Source organism: Thermothelomyces heterothallicus (genome assembly GCF_042370625.1).
Source record: "Thermothelomyces heterothallicus CBS 202.75 unplaced genomic scaffold P884_scaffold_1, whole genome shotgun sequence".
NCBI classification, from domain to species: domain Eukaryota; kingdom Fungi; phylum Ascomycota; class Sordariomycetes; order Sordariales; family Chaetomiaceae; genus Thermothelomyces; species Thermothelomyces heterothallicus.
In genome coordinates, this window is record NW_027192562.1 from 2678574 (window position 1) to 2695650 (window position 17077).

The following is a 17077-nucleotide window of genomic DNA, read 5'->3' on the forward strand; positions in this document are numbered from 1 at the left end:
CCAAGGGCGCGCTAGTGGGGCTCCTCAGTCTCCGCAATATCGTGCATCGCAACGCGCAAGGCCCTTGCCCACTATCAACAGCCCCCCGGATTGCTGACCGTTGGCCATTCACGGCCCTTCGTTTGCCAGTCCTTCGCCAGGGTCAACCTACCCCGCGGTGGGGGATGTTCTTGGATCCTTGTCGAAGCCCCGGCTGCCCACATCGCCCACGCTGTGCACTCAGCGTAACACACGGCCCCGGATCTCTCAAGCGATGCCCAGCTTTTTTTCATCGGTGTTGACGGTCCGAAACTCGCGGGAGAGACGGGGGCAGATCATGGCGGGAAACGGCCATGATGGCTCCTGGATATAAAGGAGGTCAGGCCTTCCCTCCTCGGCTCATTGGGGCCTACTAGCACATCATCATCCGTCTTCCATCCCTCCTCAGAAACTTCCTTCCCCCTTCCTCCTATCCTCCTTTCCCGTACTCACACAGACAATCGCCCACCATGTCCCTTCCCAAGGACTTCAAGTGGGGCTTCGCCACCGCCTCGTAAGTTCAAGGACCCGGGCTTTTCGATCAAGCTCACAGAACCGTCCTCGGCTGACTGTGTGTTCCCTTTCTCTCCTCGCCCACAGGTACCAGATTGAGGGCTCCGTCAACGAGGATGGCCGTGGCCCCTCCATCTGGGACACGTTCTGCGCCATTCCCGGCAAGATCGCCGACGGCAGCTCGGGTGCCGTGGCTTGCGACTCGTACAAGCGCACCAAAGAGGACATTGAGCTGCTCAAGTCGATAGGGGCCAAGGCGTACCGCTTCTCCATCGCGTGGTCGCGCGTCATCCCGCTGGGCGGTCGCAACGACCCCATCAACCAGAAGGGTCTGGACCACTACGTCAAGTTCGTCGACGACCTCGTCGAGGCCGGCATCGAGCCCTTCATCACCCTCTCCCACTGGGACCTGCCAGACGCGCTGGAGAAGCGCTACGGCGGCTACCTGAACAAGGAGGAGTTCGCGGCCGACTTTGAGAACTACGCGCGCGTCATGTTCAAGGCCATCCCCAAGTGCAAGCACTGGATCACCTTCAACGAGCCGTGGTGCACGTCCATCCTGGGCTACAACACGGGCTACTTCGCGCCCGGCCGCACGTCGGACCGCAGCAAGTCGCCCGTCGGCGACAGCGCGCGCGAGCCGTGGATCGTCGGCCACAACATCCTCATCGCGCACGGGAGGGCTGTCAAGGCGTACCGCGAGGACTTCAAGCCCACGCAGGGCGGCGAGATCGGCATCACGCTCAACGGCGACGCCACGCTCCCCTGGGACCCGGAGGACCCGGCCGACATCGAGGCGTGCGACCGCAAGATCGAGTTCGCCATCTCGTGGTTCGCCGACCCCATCTACTTTGGCGAGTACCCGGCGTCGATGCGCAAGCAGCTGGGCGACCGCCTGCCCAAGTTCACGGCCGAGGAGGTGGCGCTCGTCAAGGGCTCCAACGACTTCTACGGCATGAACCACTACACGGCCAACTACATCAAGCACAAGAAGGGCGTGCCGCCCGAGGACGACTTCCTGGGTAACCTCGAGACGCTCTTCTACAACAAGAACGGCGACTGCATCGGGCCCGAGACGCAGTCCTTCTGGCTGCGCCCGCACCCCCAGGGCTTCCGCGACCTGCTCAACTGGCTGAGCAAGCGGTACGGCTACCCCAAGATCTACGTGACGGAGAACGGCACGTCGCTCAAGGGCGAGAACGACATGCCGCTCGAGCAGATCCTCGAGGACGACTTCCGCGTCAAGTACTTCCACGACTACGTCCACGCCATGGCCAAGGCCTCGGCCGAGGACGGCGTCAACGTCCAGGGCTACCTGGCCTGGTCGCTCATGGATAACTTTGAGTGGGCCGAGGGTTACGAGACCCGCTTCGGCGTCACCTACGTCGACTACGCCAACGACCAGAAGCGCTACCCCAAGAAGAGCGCAAAGAGCCTCAAGCCGCTTTTTGACAGCCTCATCCGGAAGGAGTAAGGCAGGCAGGAGTTGGAGTATGAGGGTAGCCGCTGATGGCTATTCTTCCCATGTGTTTGTGTGTTTCCTCTTCATTTTTTTCTCTTGCCGCAACATGACGGCTCCTGTCTCTGAAGGGAACCCCTGAAATTCAGGGTTATCATGACTTAGTTACGAATGAGCTACGACCTGTTCACTTGAGTGACTCTTTACGACCAAAGTACTGCTACCATGACACTCGAATCATCTCGTGACTGAAAGGAGAATCATGTTGGCATTGGTTCGCGTAGTACGGAGTATCCACAACGGCATTGGTCAACATCTGGCAGGTATTTGAGGTAGGATATACCAACCTGTCTGAGGCTCTCAGTATCAAGATTTGGAAGGCCAAAGGGTTGGATGAGCACTTTAGAGCAAAGTCGGACTACTGGCTGAAGAAGGTAAACTAACGTACCTACTTAACTTATGATACCTTTTTTTACAACCTTGAATTCCTCCCATTGTGGATATCCGTCGCCTTTCTAAGAAAGGGCATGGAACACGAGCGATTAGTATAGAATATGGATCGACCTGAGTTGTCTCCGCACATGTCTCAACAATCTAGCTACAAGAAGAACCTCGCCCACCCGTCGAGTACGAGCGTGTGCAGCCTGAGTGTGCGGGTTGGAGTTAACGGCGCCGAAATCTGAAGGAGGGAAGAGACTTTTCAACACGTCTGTTCTCTACTAATATATTTTTTTTTTTTACCATATCGCACTAGGAAAGCTAGCGGTGTTTTGGTGGTGCCAATACTGCGTAACTGCGTAACTTTGCATATTGCGTAGCAGCGTGAAGCAAGTGGATGTACGGACTAATACGAAGGTTGGTCCGGGAAGACTTTGCAAACCTGTGCCAAGGCTAGGCATGTAACAACGTGCGAAGTGCACCCACAATCTTATTTGTACTGTAACTTATATAGTAAACAGATCCTTACCACACATCTAGGTTCCTCTCTACCTATCCTACCTATCCTGCCCATCAGAGCCTACAAGTCTTCTAGATACGGTAGTTGTAATACTTTCCAGAGTGTTCTAGTAAGCTATCCTTTTCTAACTTGATAACTCCTGTTAACCGGCTATTAGTTAGCCTACGTTATAATGGCTCCCCTGCCTACAGACTCTCCTATACCTACCAAGTCAAGTTATAAATATATGACTATTGCCTAACGTGTTTAAGCTCTTACCCTCTATTCCAAGGGAGCTAAGATATCTAAAATCAAAGCTATTACCGGTATAAAATAGAGGGCATTCTATACTATATTACAGAGGGCAAAAGAATAGGGTTATATACCTAGTAGGCCTATTAAAGATAAGTATATCGTAAATGTTCCAAAGTCTAGAAGACCAAAAGTAATAACTAAACCTATTACTTAGGTTATTAAATAAGTAGTGACTAAAAACAGTACTATAAGATAATATACCTATTAATAGATTACTAATATAGTATTAGAATTACTAGGTAGAAAAGGGCTAAGTCAGATAGCTATTTAGGGATAGCTTAAGTAAGCTAGTTTTAAGAATATCAAGTTAATAATAAAGCTAAGATTAAATAAGGCCTAGAAGATAGCTTAGCTTAAATTTGCTATAAAGGTTAAAGACTAGACCTTAGAAGATTAGAAGAAGGTAGTATAGAATAATAAGACCTTTATTATATTAGGTACTATCTATAGAAAACATTATATCTAATGTCAAACCTAGGAAGTAAATAGCTAATATTATATTAATAGGCATTAAAAAGGCTAGATGACTTTTATATTCTAGGGTTATTTTACTTAGTTAGAGATTAATCCTTATTATTATTAGCTAAAGGAGATAATAAAGATAAAGGTAAGATATTAGAAGTATAACAAACCCAACTCAGACTTCTTCTAAAAGGGTTCAGACGAAGGTGAGTGATGCGGGACAAGTATACAAGTCATCTAAGGGATTTGGTAAAGCCAAAGGGTTCATAACAACAGAGTTATCTCTTCACAGTAGTACGATGCTATTAGGAGTACTATGATGTAAGGAGTACGTTGCTATCACTAGTGAACTCCAGAGTCTACCAGGATAAGTAACTATCTATATATATATATAACCTTCCCGGATCACCTTGATTAGTCCTTGGTTAGTGATCCTAGTAAGCCGCTCATCGCGATCAGTGACTTTACACTAATCTTGGTGATCGTAAGCCAATATACGGTAGGGCTTATAGTGCTCCCTACGTTATGATTGGTTCTTCCTGTCCTTTCGGCTTGATTGGCCTATCTGTGCTAGTGGCCTAGGCGGCATCTGTATATATATTTCTATGACACGATGCCCTCCTTCCAAGGCTTTCGACCTAAAAGCCCTCTTAGGCCGTTTCAAATAGCGCTAACTCCCTTTCGTAACTTGCTCCTATGAGTTCCCCCCCCCTTACTCCCTTCCGCCGTTTACCATGGCTAACCGTGTGAAGAAACGCCGTTGTGATATAACGCGTGAACGTCGTATCTTAGTTGCTATAATTGAGCGAGACGGTTCCGAAACCATGCTATATTCTAACTATTAGCGTATAATGCCTAAGAAGCGTTATATTATATCGGGAAATTCTAAGAGGTGCTTAAATTATATATATAAGGGAAAGTCTTATAATAGGCTAAATGTAGTAGATTCCCGTAAGTAGCTTCTATTTATCCTCTTATTTCCGTTCTGACTTATCGTAGTATTATATAACTAGTGTAAGTAAGATAGGCTAGAGGAGGAAATTTTAGTAATAGAAGATCTGCTTTAGTAAACTTTAAGCTGCTTTATATGTTTATATTATTAAAAACGAATATTACGTGACTAGAGTGATAAATTCGTTTATCAAGGTATATAGGGTTTAGATAAAGAGGATAGGGTAGTAGCTCTAATATCAGACAAACAGGATTTAATAGGTTAGGTATAGGCGTTAGGCGCCTTTAGTATAATTAACTAGGAAGTAGTTAGCTTATCCCTAGGGTCGGCTCCTACTAGTACTTCTTCCTTCTTAGACACCGGTTAGGTTCCTAAGTTAGCCCCTATAGTTAGTTAGGATTCCTCTAATAGAATTATTCTAGTTTCTTAGGGTAGTTTAGGTTCTTAACTAGCTCCTATAAGTTATCTTCTATTCTAAAATCAAGCTATTTAACTAGATACTATAGTTCCCTATTGATAATACGTGAATCTAGGATTTCCTTGACGTCCTATTCTTCCTCTTTGTCTTCTGCTTTAATGTTTATAGCGATCTTGGCGTTTTTTGGTGCTGGTTCGAGAAGTGAAATATGAAAAACATCCGTCTATAGTCGTATAGATGACGGTAACGATAGTTAGTAGTTAGATGTCGAAATTCGTTCTTTGATAACGAAGGGTCTAACCTTCTTAAAGTCTAGCTTCGTACTTGGTCATTTGGTTTGTAGGTTTCGTACGATCAGATAGACTTTGTTTCCCCTCTCTAGGCGAGGTCCCTCGAGCCTATGTTTGTTATAGTAGTTCTTTATTCTGGTTCTGATAAACTCGAGTTCCTTTTTGAGTTTCTCGTGTAGTACGTACATCTGCTCTACTTTGACTACCGCTCTTGGTACTATGACTTCTGGTCCTTGCCTAAGGTCTACTTTGTATCTATAGTTTGTAAAGAACGGTATAACTTTAGTCGTTTCTATTAGCGTTATATTATAAGTAAGTTATACTGTTAGTAATAGTATAACCTAGTTATCTTGTTGGTAGTTAATGTAAGAGTGGAGGTATTGCTTGATAATCTGGTTTAGTCGCTCCGTTTGTCCGTCGGTTTGTAGGTGATATATCGTTAATAGCTTGCTATTAATGCCTAATTGTTATATTAACGCTTACTAGAACTTCGATACGAACTTAGTGTCTCTATTAGTAATCTATTCTTATAGCCAAGTATATACTAATATAACTTGCTAATAGATTACATCTACTAGTTATTTAGCTATCTAGGACTCCTTATAGGGAAAGAAGTATACCTATTTAGTTAGGCGATCTACTATAGTAAGAATACTATCGTAGATTACTCCTATAGCCGTGTCCTTAGATTCTAGTAATTTCATAATAAAGTCTATTATAACTAAACTCTATAGTTTGTCAGCTATTAGCAGTAGCTAAAGTAGCCTATATAGCTTGTATTATACCATCTTACTTTAATTATAGATATTATAGCTCTATACGACTTCCTTAACTTGTACTATTAACTATAGAAAGTTATAATGTTTCTTGACTTATACGATAGTCTTTGTAACTCCTTTATATTCTCCGAGTTTCGACTCGTAGAGTTCTCAAATCATTCGTAGCTACTAATCCTCGTTATAAATATATACTTTGCCTTGGTACTAGAGTTTTCTATCTTTTTCTTCTACTCTACTAGGTACTACTAGTCTAGGTGCTATTTAATACTATGCCTCGTTAATCCTTTCTTCTCGAAAGATTATATAACATTCTAGGAACGAGTCAAGTGGATCATCTTCTACGGGTGTCTACGTTTCGTGATATAGCATTCTATCTATTCGTTCCTTAAACAACGGTGGCGTTATTTCCGTTCGTCCTTCCATGTAATCTGTTCGTTAGCTTAAAGCGTCCGCTCGTACGTTCTCTTTGCCTTTCTTATAGCGGATCTCAAAGTTGAATTCCGTGAGGAATTCTACCTACCATATTTGTCGTCTGTTAAGTTCCTTTGTCATCGTAAAGTACCGTAGATTCTTGTAATCCGTATATACTTATACTAGTTCGATCGTACCACTAAGATATAGTTACCATTCCTTAAAAGCTTCGACAATCGTAAGTAGTTCCTTATCGTAGATTAGATAGTTAAGACATAGTCTATCGAGCTTCTTTGAAAAGAAGGCTATAGGATATAGCTTTCCTTACTTATCTCGTTATCCTAACTGTCCTCCGATAGCGTAGTCTGAAGCGTCCGTTTCTACCTCGAATAGCTTCTTAGGGTCTGGTAGTACTAGCATTAGATCCTTGGTAATAGTGTCGCGAATCTGCGTAAATGCTTACTTATATTACTCTTCCTATTAGAACTTAGCGTTCTTCTTGGTAAGCTTGTATAATGGTTATACGATCGCTCTAAAATTCCTGATGAATATCCGGTAGAAGTTTACAAACCCGATAAAACTTCGTACTTCTGTAACTGACGTTAGTCGTAGCTAATCTTTAATGGCTTTAACCTTTGAGGGTTCTATCCGAATTTGTCCTAGGGATATCTTATATCCTAAAAATACTATCTACTTAACGTGGAATTCGCTTTTCTCCTTGTTAACTAATAGCTTATATACATATAATGTATCTAGTACTACTCTTACGTACTTCCGGTGTTTATCTATCGTCTTAGAGAAGATAAGTATATTATTAAGATAGTATACTGTAAATTTATCGAGAAAGGGTTAGATAGCTTAATTAATTAGGGCTTAGAATGTTACTAGCGCGTTTATAAGTCTAAATGGTATAACGAGGTACTTATAGTAGCTATAGGGTATCCTAAAGGCTATTTTCTACTTATCGCCTTCTTTGATCTATATATAGTTATAGGCCAATGGCAAGTCAAGATATATAAAACATTAGGCTCCTACTAACTAATCTTAGAGCCATAAGATTAGTAGTAATAGGTATTAATTTTTCACAGTCTATTCGTTAAGTTACTAATAGTTAACATATAACCGTAGCTTTCTATCTTTCTTAGGTATAAATAGGATTAGGTAGCCTACTAGCAATATCGACAGGCGGATATATCCTCTTCAAAGATTCTCCTCTAGATATCGCTTAAGTTCTTCGTTCTACGTCTGGCTTATATAGTAGATCTTGAAGAACTTTAGTCATACTCCTTCCTTGAGCTTGATCTCGTAATCCTATAGGCCGTATTCTGGTAATCCTTCTAGATACTTCGGTTCGAATGCTAGGTGTCCTTTGTACTCCTTTGGTACTTCCCTAGTCTTATCTCGTTTCTCTGTTTTCTGATAGTATACGAACTTGGTTCCGTCTATAGCGATGCTGGCGATTTCTCCTATCTTAACCTATTGTTCTAATTGTAGTGCTCCGTATTCGTTAACGGAGAGAATAGCTATCGGCGGTTTAGCTCGTTCCTCCTGTCGTAACGTCGGTGTCGTTATGCCGCTTCTTCTAGAGTCTATAGTGGTCTGTCTGCCATTGCCCATCTCTTATAGTAGATCTGTAGGATATGCCTTCCCTTGAGTATCGTCTGCTTGCGATCCTTGCGTGCTCCCTATTATACTAGTCAAATACGACTCCGTCTAGGGTCGTAGGTAGCTACTATTCTTTTAGCTAATGTCTAGGTTATAATCTTTATACTATAGTAACCCTAATATCATATCCTTATTATTGCCTATATCTATAATGCTAAATACAATTACTATAGTCTTCCTTGCTATAGTGACGTCGATTAGTTTAGTCTCTTTGTATACCTATTACGTTAGGAATAGCCCTTTGACTATGCTATACTTCTATTTTATTCTCTAGGGTATCTATAGCTAATTTATAAGTATTAGCGAAATTAGGTTTATCTCTACTCTACTATCTACTAGTACAAGCATTTCGTACTACTTCTATTATACTATTATCTATAGTCGCTTGTCTTACCGTCGTCATCTAAAGATTATAGCGATTTCCTATATTTCTGCCGGGAGGTCTTAATATAGTGGTCTCTTATACTAGTTCCTCCTATACTACGCTACTACTTACTACTATATAGGCGTTAATGGTTTTCGGGCCCCTCGAAGGGCCCTAACCCGTTTCCTAGGTCGGTGCTAACCTCTTCGATTGTTTGGCTAATAGCAGCTTTGTCGATCGTTCTTATTTCCGTAAGCTATTAAGTGCTTGTAGCTTCCTACCATTAGGTCTGTTCTGCTTTTCGTCGTATAGTCTATAGCTTTATCTAAAGCTCCTGAATTCGCGATTTCTTTTTGTCTACGTAGTAGAGATAATCGTTGCTCTAGTATAAGTCCTATATGTCTCGTCCTATTCTATAGTACCTAGGCTAGGCTTGTCTTAGAACTACCGTAATGCCTTCTAGACTCCGGGTTTCGATCTTCTAGAGTAATTCGGCCGCTCTATTTCCTACGTTATAGACCTATTCTATAGGGCGTAAACTTCCGTCCCCGTTTTCCTGTTAGGTTGGCTAGTGATTATTTTTAAATTTATTGTAGAAGTAGTATCGGCATTTGTATATTATATACTAGAACCAGGGTACTTATATATATACCTTATATTAAAGGTATAGTCGTATAACGTTGCCTAGAAGATATTAGAATTCTTTTCTAAATCCTTCCTACTATATATAGACCGTAGGTACCCTAATGCTAAGGTAGAAATGTTTCTTCTAATAGCTTTCCTATATATATTTGTCTTTTCTACGGTTCGTATATATAAACTAGTACTCTAGGTTCTATACGTCGTAGCTAAGTTATTAATTGTCAAAGTGCGTAGTGTAACTATTAGGTCTATTATACGTTATAGGCTGTTCCCCTTTAATAGTTTCTACGATACGTTAGAGTTCCCTTATTTTGTCCCTTATCTTGTCGCTCTACTAGGCGAGTCGAGTCAGGCGTCTATCTCGTTTACGTAACTCTATATTAAGCCGGAAAACTTCGTTATAGTACTATTCGATCCGTTCCTAAAGGAATAAGATATTTGGTCTAGGTCGGTCGACTCCTTAGGTGTCGGTTGTCTACGATCTATCCCGTCTCTACGTGACTATAAAACCCTACTGCCTTAAGGCTAGGAGAATCGAAATCGGTAGCGTATACTCCCCTACTATATCCTATTTAGTAATGCCTGTCTCGGGGTCTATAGTGACTAGTTCGGAGTACGGTGTCTGTTCGTCTTCGCTATTATTATCGTGTTCGAGACTATTTATATTGCTATCCTTGTCTTTGTAGCTTGTGACTACTACTTTGACGACGTCCTTGGTTTCGTCGATAATTGTAGTTTCCTTTCCTAGGACTGGTTTCTAATCTTTCTTTGGGCTTCGACATTCTTGCTTATAGTGTCCTTTCTTTCTGTAGTTATAGTAGGTAGCATTAGACTTATCTTTGGCTGTCTTCTTCTTATCCTGCTTCTATATTATATCTATATCTATAGCTCTAGGATATATTCTATATAAGGTACTAACGTATGCTCGCTTTTTCTTGTTATTAGTCTTAACTATAGTTCCATTTATTCGACCTTGTTTCTGCTATTCCTATATATAGAGCTAATCGTCGATTCTAATAGCCTATATAATATATTTATCTAGCGTTTTAGGCCGGTCGTACTTATATAGCTTGTCCTTGACCTTTTCCTTTAAGCTATTATAAAACAGTTATATTAACGCCTTGTCGTTAAGCTAAGACTTAAGTATATCCTATCTAAACTATATAGTATAAGAGGCTACTAACTTAGTCTATCGGAGATTAGCAAGCCTTTCTTATATATAAATCTTCTTATCTTTATTACCAAAGACCTTCTAAAGCTCTTCTTCGAAACGGTCGTAGGATTAGAAGACTACCTATATAAAGGCGTCTCGGTCGTCCTTATCTTCCTTAGTGAGGTAGTCGTTCTATATAGATTCAAACCATCTAAGTGCCTTGCCCTCTAGTCTCGTAGCTATATAGAGGACTTTGGCTTTGTCATCCGGAAACTTGTCATCATTAAGCCGGAAGTAGGATCGGAGGTTTGTCAAAAACCCTGCGAGATCCTCCTTAGTTCCTCCGTATTTGCTAGGTGGTTTAATCTTAATACGGCTTGCTTTAGTAGTCTCGAGCGCCTTGATTTTGGCGTAGGCCTCGTTAACTAGTTTCTACGAATGCTTTTCGCCGTTCTCGAGTTCCTTGATTTGAGCTTAAGTAGCCTTGTCTCTCTAGTCTAACTCCTAGATTCGCTACTAGAGTTGACCAAGCTAGGCAAGTAGCTGTTCGGCCGTAACGTTAGTAGCTATATCGATGTCGAGGTCGAAGTCACCTCCATTCTGAACCATGATAGAACAAAGGGAGTGATAGCAACGTGTGACGAACCTAACTCAGACTTCTTCTGAAAGGGTTCAGATGAAGGTAAGTGATGCGGGACAAGTATACAAGTCGTCTAAGGGATTCGATGAAGCCAAAGGGTTTACAATAACAGAGTTGTCTCTTTATAGTAGTGTGATGCTATTAGGAGTACTATAATGTAAGGAGTGTGTTACTATCACTAGTAAACTCTAGAGTCTACTAGGATAAGTGACTATCTATATATATATATAACCTTCCCGGATCACCTTGATCAGTCCTTGGTTAGTGATCCTGGTGAGCCGCTTATCGCGATCAGTGACTTTACGCTGATCTTGGTAATCGTAAGCTAGTATACGGTAGGGCTTATAGTGCTCCCTACGTTATAATTGGTTCTTCCCGTCCTTTCGGCTTAATTGGCCTATCCGTGTCGGTGGCCTAGGCGGCATCTGCATGTATATTTCTGTGACAAGAAGCTAATTAATAATTATAATAATACTTATAAGAAATAAGATTACTAGCTATAAGAACTTAAAATAGGGATATAGAGATTAGGGCTAATAGGAAAAGGAGGTTATAAACTATTATAGAAATATACTATAAAGACTAATAAGTAGGTATATTAGGGGAAAGGAGGGATTAACTAGATATATTACTAATAGGAGGTTCTTCTTCCTCTATTCCTTCCTTTTATAAAGGAGCTTCAAAGGAAGTATAGTTAAAGTTATATCGTTTAGGAAGATAATACTAGTATATATACTTTATAATAGAATTGTTAGATCTAGGAGAAGGAGAGGTTTAAAGTCCTCGAGTAGCTACTAAACTTACCTAACCTTAACGTAATTAAGCTAGTATAGGTAAGGCTTAAACTATTATATAGGAAACAAAAGACTCTAACCTTATAAGCCTAGCTAGAAAAGGATTAGACTTAGTAATAGTAAGAATTTCTAATCGAAAAGTTATAGCGATATGTCGAAAGGATCTAGGGGAATATTAAATAGGTAATCTAACTTACTAGAGGAAACGAATATAAGGAAGGTATAGTTCCTAAACTACTACCCTTAGGTAAGGAGGAGCCTAGTTATTATATATGGCGCGAATAGCTTTAGAAATCGGGTGCCGAAAGGGAAGCTAAATTAGAAGCTAAGATAGCTACTATTAAGAAGGATATTATAGATAGACTTTGTAGTAGAGAGCTTATATATCTAATATATAGGTAATATTAGCGATAGACTTGTAAGTAGGGAAGACGATATACCTGCTAATAAAATAGAGCCTCTTGACTGTAAAAAATAGCGAATTGAAGATTGTTACAAATGTTCAAAATAAGCCTAGTTTTGAGCTTAGTTTGAAGTGTTGGATACGTCTGTAAGCTCGGTTTAGCTATAGTGTGTAAGTGTCTCTTACGGTGCTGGCTGACTATACTGTATGCCAAGGTCTTGGCAACCTTGGCATTGCAAAGTCTTCCCGGACCAACCTTCGTAATCCGTATGCACTGCATCTCGCAGCAGATGGCACCTCCCCAGAGACAGTCGGGAAACAAGCTTCTCCTTGGCGTCCTTGGCTTGCGTGGCTTCATTGGCGGGTGTTAGTTATGTTTTCCCCAGGGGTGCAATGGCACCCCGAGCAAAAAAAGGAACCGCGGACCTGGCACAAGCCCCAAACTCCATCGACGCAGGACGTCATTGCGTTGCGTTGCGCCTCCTCTCCAACGACGTCTTAAGGGACAAGAAAAGAAAAACAAAGGATAATGGCAGGCCTCCAGCAAGCAAGCAAGAGCGCCTCCGGCCGTTCAAAGGAGGGGGCGCCTCCCCTGCCGGGGGGGGGGGGTCCTATCCAGTTCAAGCCTCGCTTTATCGTCCCAGAGGGCGGCCCTTGTTGGATCCCGGCCTTGTGTTCGCGCCTTTCGATGTTTGACATTGCTTTTCCGTCTGGGTGCTTTCCAGTCGGTTGTTGGAGACTTCCCAGTCATCGTACGGGGTCACATGTTCTTCTCCGCGCACTACGGAGAAAGTGCTAATAAATTACATCTCGACCCCGTGCTTGGCAACAACCTCGAGGAACCTGTCCCACTCTGCTTGCCCTATTTCCGTCGGTTGGGTAGACGGCTTGTCCCTTGCGTACTATTGCGTACACAGACTGCGACAGCTTTACCTGAGTGGGTCACGCTAAAGGAGTTCCAACCTTTGGCCCGATTGAGCGGAGGGCGCAGTAGGCGGCGAGCGAATCAGAGGCTTAAGTAGTGCAGCATTAACAACTTTTGTTGGCAGGGCGTTCAGCACGCAGAGACGGGGCGAACCACTAAGGGGGGCAGCAACGGAAGCTTCCGAGGCCCTCTTGAGAGATGGGAAGCTCATGCCCAGTATATGCAGCTCTAGGTTGTTGGCTTCATGTCCTTACTATTTACTGTGTTGCTAAGCCAAGGAGGGAGGTAGAGACTCTCAATTTGCCAGTAGGACTCTGCCTTTAGTATGTATGGATGGTACGAATTGGCATTGGACCCACGCAATAACGCAGCGAGAAGGGACATCATCCAAGCCGGCATATCAATTGGGTCTTGGAGCAATTTTGTTATGGAGTCTGGCACTAATAATCCGGCACTAACCGAAGATGCCCGTCTCTCTGAGCACTGAGCCCTCCGACTTTGTCGTGCCCCCCGGGCCGGTGATAATTATTGTCAAGGCCGACCGAAAGGCTTTCCGGCGTCTTGATCAGTCCATAGATCCCCTAATGGACGTGGACAGCTCTTCGACCGTCAAAAGAGAAGAGAGCACCGCTGTCAAACGGGTCCATCGCGACTTGAGCTTGAAGCCTCGACAGGAAGCAAAGCTGGGAGTGTGCACTGTACGGGTTACACCTCGAGCCCCAAACTGACACTGCACGAGCGTCGGCTTATCTCCGTGCTGGGAATGAAATCGATGATGTTCTGAAAATTACTACATTCGCCATGTCAACAACTCTTGTTTTCGCTTCTGCCTCCCACGATTCTTAACGATACTGGTTGAAACCTGCAAGTGGCTTGTCAGACTGGCGAGACTGGCTAGCGCCGCTTTCCTTTTCCGTCTTTCCCTGTCCCTTGAAGTGGCCCCTGCATGGCCTGTCTGGTGGGGGTGCCTGTCAGTTTCTTGCCAAATACGGATTAGCGGGGGTTGCATCCGGGTCGCTCACCTGGGGAAATGCGGAGAGAAGCCGGATCCCTGCTGCTGTTGTTGCGGCCGGCCGAGGAATTCAAGATGAGGTTCGGGCAGCTGGAAGGGGCCATAACCCCTCGTCGCGAGTAACCGAGGCCGAAGGTGGTGAAAGAGAGGAGGAGATAAGTATAGAGCGGAATTCATTCACGGCTCTTCTATCTGAGAACCCCCTCATTCTCTGTTTTAGACAGATCTTCGGAGCGATTTGTTCTTTTATTTGTTCGAGTCTTTTGACCTGTAGGCGGCTTCAATCGGCACTGAACACCCAATACGAATTGGAGTACATACAAGAGATCGGACCGGGCCGAGCTAATCAGTGAAACTCCGACTCACCTTCTCCGCCTCCAAGGCAGCACACCCGACACATACCTTCCCCGTCCCAACCTCTCCTTCTTTTCTCTCCCTCTCTCTCTCCGTCTCTCTCTGTCTCGGGCTCTAGTCCCTACATACCGCTGCTTCTTCCTCCTCCTCCGCTGCAGAATCACGGCCGATACTCCGAGAACTCCGAATTGTTGTCGGCAACAAACGGGGACTCTGACCCCTCTTCCTCCCCACGGAACTGCGCCGTCTCCCCGCCCCATCTGCCAATTGGCAGCCACGACTGCTCTTATCGCCATTCCGAAACCATGTCCTCCCCGCCTTCTCGCCTACGCGCCGTCCTAGGCCACCTCCTCCCCACACACAGCAGCACCGTCTCCAATGACGGCAACGCACCACCGCCGCACCTCTCCCACCTCTCCCCGACCTTCTTCCTCGAGCGCGCCGCCGCCATTGAGCCCCGCGCCGAGGCCGTCTACCACGTGACGGCCAACGGCGCCATCCTGCGCCGCTCTTACGCGGAGCTAGCCGACCGCGCCCGCGGCCTGGCCTACTACCTGCGCAAGAAGGGCTACAGGCGGGTCGGCATCCTGGCGCCCAACACGCCCGCCTTCCTCGAGAGCATCTTTGGCGTCGTCGCCGCAGGCGGCGTGCTCGTGCCCGTCAACTACCGGCTGAAGGAAGAGGACGTGAGGTATATCCTGGAGTTCGCCGAGGTGGACTGCGTCATTGTCGATAAGGAGTTTGAGGGCCTGCTGGGCGGGTTCCGCAGGGCGAAGCCAGGGGTGGAGGTGCTTGTTGATCTGGTAGGTCTCTCTCAGTGGGGTTCTTGTTTATTTCTCTATCTATGAAGGTGGTTGGAGATGCGGGAGATCGTCGTGAAAAGAGAAATGAGCGCTGATTCGTCTGGCCTGAGTGAAGGATACCGATGCGACCGAGGGCGAGCTGTGCGGGCCGTTTGATGAAGCGGTGCTCGAAGGGTTGAGGTATGACCGGGATACCGGGAACAAGGGGTGGACGGACCTGGTCTCGCAAACGGTGGCGAACGAGGATGACATGCTCGCGATTCCCTTCACGTCCGGGACGACCTCGAAACCCAAGGGCGTGATATACACTCACCGGGGCGCCTACCTGGCCGCGATGGCCAACATTGTCGAGTCTGGACTCAACGTCCCGGATGGGAGGTGCAAATACCTTTGGACGTTGCCCATGTGAGTCGCACCTCCTTCTCCTTTTTTCTCCGCCTCCGCCGCCACCACCACACTTGAGGAGAGCCTCGTGCTGACAGCAAGCAAAGGTTCCACGCTGTGGGCTGGACGTTCCCCTGGTCTGTGTGCGCCGTTCGCGGGACGCACGTCTGCCTGCGCAAGGTTGATTACGCCCTGATCTGGAGACTGCTAAAGGAAGAAGGGGTCACGCACTTTAACGCCGCCCCGACCGTCAACACCCTCCTCTGCGCCCACAAGGACGCCGAAGTCCTCCCCCGCCCGGTCCGGGTGACGGTGGCCGCCAGCCCGCCCACGGCCCACCTGTTCGAGCAGATGACCAATCTCAATCTGCTCCCTGTGCACGTCTACGGGCTGACCGAGACATACGGCCCCATCACGCGAGGCTATCTGCTGCCGGAGTGGGACAGCTTGCCCAGGCACGAGAAGTTCGCCAACATGGCGCGGCAAGGGCACGGTTTTTTGACGGCGCTCCCAGTGCGCGTCATCAAGGCCGACCAGCCCGAGGGCGTGCTGATCGACGTGGCCCGGAACGGCAAGGAGATGGGCGAGATTGTCTTCTCGGGCAACATCTGCTGCAAGGGCTATTACAAGGACCCCGAGGCCACCCGCAAGCTCTTCGCTGGCGGGGTGCTGCACTCGGGCGATCTTGCCGTGTGGCACCCGGATGGGAGCATACAGATCCAGGACCGGGCAAAGGACATCATCATTTCTGGTACGTGACACAGCAACTGCCCCCCTTCTCCCTCTGATTCTGTGCTCGGCTAACCCCCTCCCTACAGGAGGCGAGAACATCTCGTCAGTCGCTCTCGAGTCCATGCTCGTTGAGCACCCGGCCATCCTCGAAGCTGGTGTCGTGGCCGTACCAGACTCGCACTGGGGTGAGCGGCCCAAAGCGTACGTGACGGTCAAGGATGGGAGCAGCACCACCCTCAGGGGTCAGGAGGTGATCGAGTGGGCGCGCAACCAGAGCGCCATCAGCAAGTTCATGGTGCCGCGCGAGGTCGAGATTGTGCGGGAGCTGCCCAAGACCAGCACGGGCAAGATTAAGAAGAACGTTCTCAGGGAGTGGGCGAAGAAAGGAACTCCGAGGGAGGTGCTGGTTGGGTGAGAAGGGAAGAGCGGCGAGACGGGCAGCGTGCTGAATGATAAATTCGAAGTTGATTACCCGGTGGGGGTTGCATTTCTATATGCCTAAGATATCCGTGAGTACAGAACCATGCAATGGTTGATGGAGTCCAATATTTGGGAAAAGTGGAAGACGTGATAAGAAAATGATCGAGGAAAGGACCAGGAGACCGAGAAAAGAGAACGGAGAGAAGGAGGACGAGCAAGGATATCGGAAAAA

The 17077-nt window shown here is 45.9% G+C and overlaps 2 protein-coding genes across 2 annotated transcripts; both read left to right on the plus strand.

Annotated features, from left to right (window-relative positions):
- Nucleotides 1-488: 488 nt before the first annotated feature.
- Nucleotides 489-2005, plus strand: P884DRAFT_274367 (glycoside hydrolase family 1 protein; the record flags this gene model as incomplete). Its single annotated transcript, XM_069442712.1, has 2 exons — nt 489-532; nt 619-2005. The coding sequence occupies 2 exons, from the start codon at nt 489-491 to the stop codon at nt 2003-2005; spliced, it is 1431 nt and encodes a 476-aa protein (XP_069302107.1).
- A 12806-nt stretch (nt 2006-14811) lies between these two features.
- On the plus strand, nt 14812-16840 carry P884DRAFT_188897 (uncharacterized protein; the record flags this gene model as incomplete). The annotated part of the gene is made up of 4 exons (XM_069437399.1): nt 14812-15309; nt 15425-15714; nt 15801-16444; nt 16512-16840. 4 exons carry the CDS (start codon nt 14812-14814, stop codon nt 16838-16840), a joined length of 1761 nt encoding a protein of 586 aa, XP_069302108.1.
- Between the last annotated feature and the right edge of the window lie 237 nt (nt 16841-17077).